Source organism: Sapajus apella, unplaced genomic scaffold (genome assembly GCF_009761245.1).
Source record: "Sapajus apella isolate SASKATOON/1434 unplaced genomic scaffold, GSC_monkey_1.0 scaffold3423, whole genome shotgun sequence".
Taxonomy (NCBI): domain Eukaryota; kingdom Metazoa; phylum Chordata; class Mammalia; order Primates; family Cebidae; genus Sapajus; species Sapajus apella.
The window spans coordinates 1,485-7,248 of NW_022440349.1; the positions used below are offsets into that span (position 1 = coordinate 1,485).

The following is a 5,764-nucleotide window of genomic DNA, read 5'->3' on the forward strand; positions in this document are numbered from 1 at the left end:
TTCCTTCCTTCCTTCCTTCCTTCCTTCCTTCCTTCCTTCCTTCCTTCCTTCCTTCATTTGTGAGGCAGCGTCTCTCTCTGTCACCCAGGGTGCAGTGCAGTGATGCAGTCATGACTCACTGCAGCCTCAACTTCCTGTGCACAGATGGTTCTCCTACCTCAGGCTCTGGAGTAGTTGGGACTACAGGTGTGAACCACCTTGCCGGGTAATTTTTTGTATTCAGTATAAAGCTGGATTTCACCACATTTCCCAAGCTCATCTTGAACTCTTGAACTCAAGTAATCCACCCACCTGGGCCTCCCAAAGTGCTGAAATTACAGATGTGAGCCATTGCCCCCAGCTTCACCCTAGTTTCCTATTCAAATCAATACAGCCTGCCCTCAGAGTTGATCTTCTTAACCTAGACAGAGGTACGAGGGATAAAGAATATAGAGGCTACCTGGGAAAATGTTTGGAGCTTCCTCCTCTTCATCCTGAGATAATTTACTGTCTACAACCAGAGCAGGGTCGACTTTGTCTCCCTCAAATGTGACTTTGGCACTCCTGTGAGGCTGGTTGCAGTCAGAAGCGCCGTGGCTGTTTGAACGAGGGACAGCACATTCCTCCAGTGAGTCCTGAGGGACTTCCTTTTCCTCAGCCCTCTGTACCTCCCTGATGCACCAGGTAGGATAGAGATGACAAAGAGTAAACCAAGAGGGATTGGACCCCAGGAGTTCGCAGCTGGTTTTGATGGGAGGCATAAGGTAGTGGTCCCAGAAAGCAAAGGGGAGGTTCCATTTAAGAGGGAACAGGCAATCCTCCTCTATCTGCAAAAGAGCATGGCTGCCTTGGGAACCAGAGAGGAAGAGAGCAGCTGGTGTTCAGTGCACTGGACAGACAGGAGCTGAGGAAGGCAGAGGCTCAGCTGCTTCTGTATGGTACAGTCTTCACAGCACTCACAAGAACCAAAGACAGCTGCCACACCGTGTGTCTAAGCTGGGTTGTATTTAACATGCTGTGGCCAAGGGAATACAGGTGTCTGAGCCTTGGTAGACTCTGGAGATGAAGTGCCTCGTAGATTTTTTTTAAATTTTCACATTGTGGTGTGAAATGTAAAGTTTTCCTGGGCACTTTTCTTGGTGTTTATCTTTGGTAGGTGTACCCCAATTCCTCTGCTTCTTGTCTCTTTGTAATTTATCTTACCTAACAAGAGTCTAATGACAAGAAGAGTCAAGGAAAGTGGCTATCCATCTCATCCTGGCTTCACTACAGGGGAGGACAGGCCTCCCCTGTGTGTGCAGGAAGTCCCTAGGGCTAGTGAGTTCATCGAGGGTCATGCTTACAGGTGCCATGAAGACAATGGACACGCATGTTAACAGGGTTATTTTCTTGTTGGTGAAGTGCATGAAATCAGTGCACTCTGCAGCTGTCTGTACCCTCATCTGGAATCTGTGGCTACCTTAACCTACCTTGTGTTCTTTCTGAGATTTTTTCCATATTTTACCACCCATTACCCACTCCTGATTATTCAGTGTTACCTGGGGGCAGGTGTTTCCTGTCCTTTCTTGACCTCCTCATCTGTAACATCTGCATCTTCATCTTCATCACTTTCTGCAAATACAGAAGCGCCTATTCAGATATTTCCCACCTCACCCACTGGAAGCACAGTCAGCCCTATGTGCACTGAGACATGAACATCCATGTGTGTGTCTGCATTGTGCCGAAAACTCTCCTGTTTATCTCTCAAAAATGCCCTGGCATGATCTCCTAATCCATGAGGGAATGTGTTTCTGAACTGGAGGGCCACTATCAAGATGTGGCCAAATATTGAAAAGACTTCTTGCTCCCCACATTACTGGAGGCTTGTCCAGCCTCTCTCTAAGCTTCAGCAGCTGTCTTCTCAATCCTGCCACTGTTCAGATACACAGGCACAGGCTCTGTGTCCTGTCACAGCTTGCATTACAACCTGTGTCTTTCTCTTAGGACAGGACAAACTTGTCCCACAATACTCCATACATCGGGGACTTCATGGGCGCTCCAAATGACTTCCACTGTGCTATCCAGGGACACTCTCTCCATGGAGTGCTCCAGTCTAGACCACTTCCTACCACCAAATGCCCCCACATCAAGTGCCTTCTCCAACACCACACAGCAAGTGGCTTTATCTCATTGTGAAATATTATAGTCATAAGTGTTCCCACATTTGAATGCAAGAGACAGTTTGTCTGCCTTTACAGATTTAGATATAGGAACTCAGGAAGGATAAATTAATCAGTAACTCACAGTTGCTAAAGACATTGCTGAAGATAGAGCCTGGGAACATGCATTCTTACTCCAGGGCTCTTTTTACTCTAACAAGCTGCCTCCTGTCACAGCCTCCTTCCTGTCCTTTAAAACTGGACAGATGCTGCCTCTTGCCCCAAAGACCATGTTCCAACAAGAAATGAGGGGACATTTGCAATCCTGTGACCTACAACCCCACTGGTTTCCCATCTCTGTTTTTGCCCAGGAAGTCCTGGTCATGTCATGCTACAAATTTTTAGTGGAAAGAAACACTACCCATAAAATTGCCATTGTGGAGGTATGGAGATCTGGGGACTTTCATAAGCCTGGGGCTGTGTGTCATCAGGGCCTGTGTCCACCTTACCTGGGCTGAGCTTGTTGACAAGACGCTCTGCCAGCCTGTGCCCCTCAGCCAGCTGCTTTCGAAGGTCCTGACCCTGGGACTTGTCAGGGTCACCAGGAGTAAGGAGGGCCTTTAAATGCTGATTCAGTGAGCTGGAGGCATCTCTCCCTTCCCGTAACTTCTCCCATAACTGGGTCAGCTCTTTTGCTTGAGAGTGAATCAGGGCTTTATATTGCCTACGGTGAGATAGCAGAGAACGTTTAATAACAGAAAGGGATGAGTGATCAGTTCTAATACTGCAACGGAGGTTTATGTGAGAATGTCCTCAAGGAGCCCTCCAAGCAGAAGGTCACAACATGTTTAGGGAAATGCCTGTCCAACACACACACACACACATATATATATATATATATATATATATATATATATATTTGACAGGGCATGGTGGCTCATGCCTGTAATCCTAGCACTTTGGGAGGCTAAGGCGGGCACATTACCTGAGGTCAGGAGTTCAAACCCAGCCTTACCAACATGGTGAAACCCTGTCTCACTAAAAATACAAAAATTAGCCAGGCATGATGGTGCATGCCTGTAGTCCCAGCTACTTGGGAGGCTGAGACAGGAGAATTGCTTGAAATCTGGAAGCAGAGGTTGCGGTTAGCTGAGATTGTGTGACTACGCTCCAGCCTGGGTGACAGAAATGAGACTCCATTAAAATATACATACATATATATATATATATATATATATATATATAGTATACATATATATATTGTATTTATATATACAAAGACTTCCTCTGTATCAGAGAGAGCTCCTGTAAGATCATTTGTGATTTTCCATTCATTTATTTCTTCTGTAAACAAAAGTCATTGTCTTCTTAAGTCAGTTTCAAGGGGATGTCCTTTTACCTCCTCACTTTGGCCATGGACATTTCTATGTGAAAATTCACATAGTGCATCTTGCAGTGACTGGAAACAGAGCTGTGACCAGATGTAGATGAATTGGAAAGATAAAAGAATGGCAGGTCAAGAAGACAATATTGATTGAACGAATGAGTTGCTGCAGTCAGTCAGGAGGTGACTCTGACTAGGAGTAAATGGGTGGAGATCACACACCATTTTGAGTGTATTAAATGCTGCTGGGTGGTTCATTTTCTTTGAATGAATTTTGGGTATGTAAATTTCAACTCAACAATTAGTTGTTTTAAGAAGAGAAACCAAGGCTCAAGAAACAACTGCAACCCATAACTTGCTAAGATTACTGTTCTGTTTTATGAGTGTTTGTGTGTAATGTGCCTGCCATGTAAATGCCTGCCCTTGCCCTGGCCCAGCTTAGCTCCTGCTTCTCCCAGCTGAACTGCTGCACTTCAGAGATCACATCCCGGCCCACCTGCCTGTCCCCACGGCGTCTGCTCACCTGAGCTCCTCCGCTTGCCTGAGCTTCTCTGCCAGCTTTTCCTCTATGAACTGCACTTCATCCCTCAGCACAGAGTCTATGATGTCTTTGTCCTCTTCACTCCCTGAGAAGAGACAGTCATGCCTGCCTCAGTGGAAGGCTGGACATGCTGGTGTGGTCACTGCCTGCAGGGCAGGTGGCAGTGTCTATCCCAAAGACAAAAGCATCCCCAGTACCAGATTGTAGTGAGGAATTTTTTCATTTTTTATTATCAACTTCCCAACTTGCTGGCATCTGACACTCTCCAACTTAGAGATGGGGAAAAAGAAACTCATTGACACATCAAGTAACTTGACAGGATGATTCACCTGGGATGAGGCAGAGTCAGAATTCATAGCCCCTGAGGTCTGGCTCTGAATCCTGGGACACTTTCCCAAGCCTTGCAGCCTCTCCTGTCAAACACTCTACTGTGGCATGAAGTAGTGATATCCTGAGTAGTAGGAAAGGCCCTTGGGACTATGGGACTCCTGGATTCCCTGGTACTGGGAATTTCAAGCACATATATGTCAAAGATTTAAAAAATCGTATGTGAATATAATTGCACGAAATAGGAGGCATAAGACCCTGAGGTCATCATAGAAATATGACCAAATACTAATAAAGTTTGAATTAAGTTAGAAACAGTAGAAGGAAGAACTAATAGCTAGTGCTTACTCTATGCCAAGAATTGTTCTAGGAGATTTAGAAGAAACACCTCATGTACTTCATTGCAGCAATTTACAGAGGTAGGTATTATTATAGTGCCCAATGAACAGATGAGAAAACTGAGGCACAGAGAAGTTAGGCCACTTGGATGGAGCCCAGGAGACTGGCCCAGGCTCCCTGCTCTGCACATGGCACTGCTACCTCCCAATGTCTTACGTGCTGTCTTTCTTCCTCTTTAGAAATAGAGCCTGTGCCTCAGGAAACAGGACTTCCCTCTCCCCAGGGAACTCCCTGCTCTTCATGCTGTTACTATTGGGAGCAGTCGCCTCTTTAAGCTCCTTAGAGCAGGTACTCTGTACTGTTGCCACGTTTCCCCCGGGGTTCCCTGAGGAGAGGTTTGCCTATTGGGCCTCAAAGAAGCTTAAACGGAATGGCCATTCCTTAGTTCCAGGCCTTTAGACCAACAGAGTAGATGTTATTTGTCTGCAGGGTCTTCTAGAGTACAGAGAGCGTTCTCATAAACATGACTGAGCATCTTGCTGAGAAAAACAAGTGGTTCTGTGCCTGTGTCAGAGGTCAGTAGGCAGGATTTTAACTCTAGTCCCACCGCACATCGGACTGCTAATGTGGAACAGTTGCTAAGTACGTTGTGCCTCTGTTTTCCATCCTTAACACAATCAAGTTAAAATACCCATTTCTGTTTTCCTAGAACTAAGGAAAGGATGAAATTAATTTTGATGAAGTGGCTGTTCAGTGTCTCAGAGAGAAGACGGGTGCTGAATCATCACTTTCGTGATGGTGAATCTATAAAGCTTACCATATTTCTTTAGTTGCTTGGCCAGAGAGTAGGCAGTAGCCTGACTTATAAGAAATTTCTCCTTGAGGTCTTCAAACTGCTGTTGGCTCTCTGCCAGCTGGGAGCGCAATTCCTGGTTGATTTCTAGGATTTTCATCTCTGCCCTGTCATGGGACAAATGTGTGGCAGTTACCACCATGCTGATGTTTGTGCCAGGAGAGTTCAAACAGGGACTGGGGAGAAGAAACCCAAGCACATGA

At 45.8% G+C, this 5,764-nt stretch overlaps 1 protein-coding gene across 1 annotated transcript in view; it reads right to left on the reverse strand.

Moving 5' to 3' along the window:
• LOC116547512 (putative neuroblastoma breakpoint family member 5) overlaps positions 1-5,754 on the reverse strand; it is a gene marked incomplete at its 3' end in the record, with an annotated part of 7,104 nt that extends 1,350 nt beyond the window's left edge. Inside the window, 5 exon segments of the mRNA XM_032273453.1 lie at positions 440-651; positions 1,518-1,590; positions 2,627-2,841; positions 4,025-4,127; positions 5,526-5,754. Coding sequence (XP_032129344.1) covers positions 440-651; positions 1,518-1,590; positions 2,627-2,841; positions 4,025-4,127; positions 5,526-5,703 — 781 coding nt within the window.
• Positions 5,755-5,764: the final 10 nt, after the last annotated feature.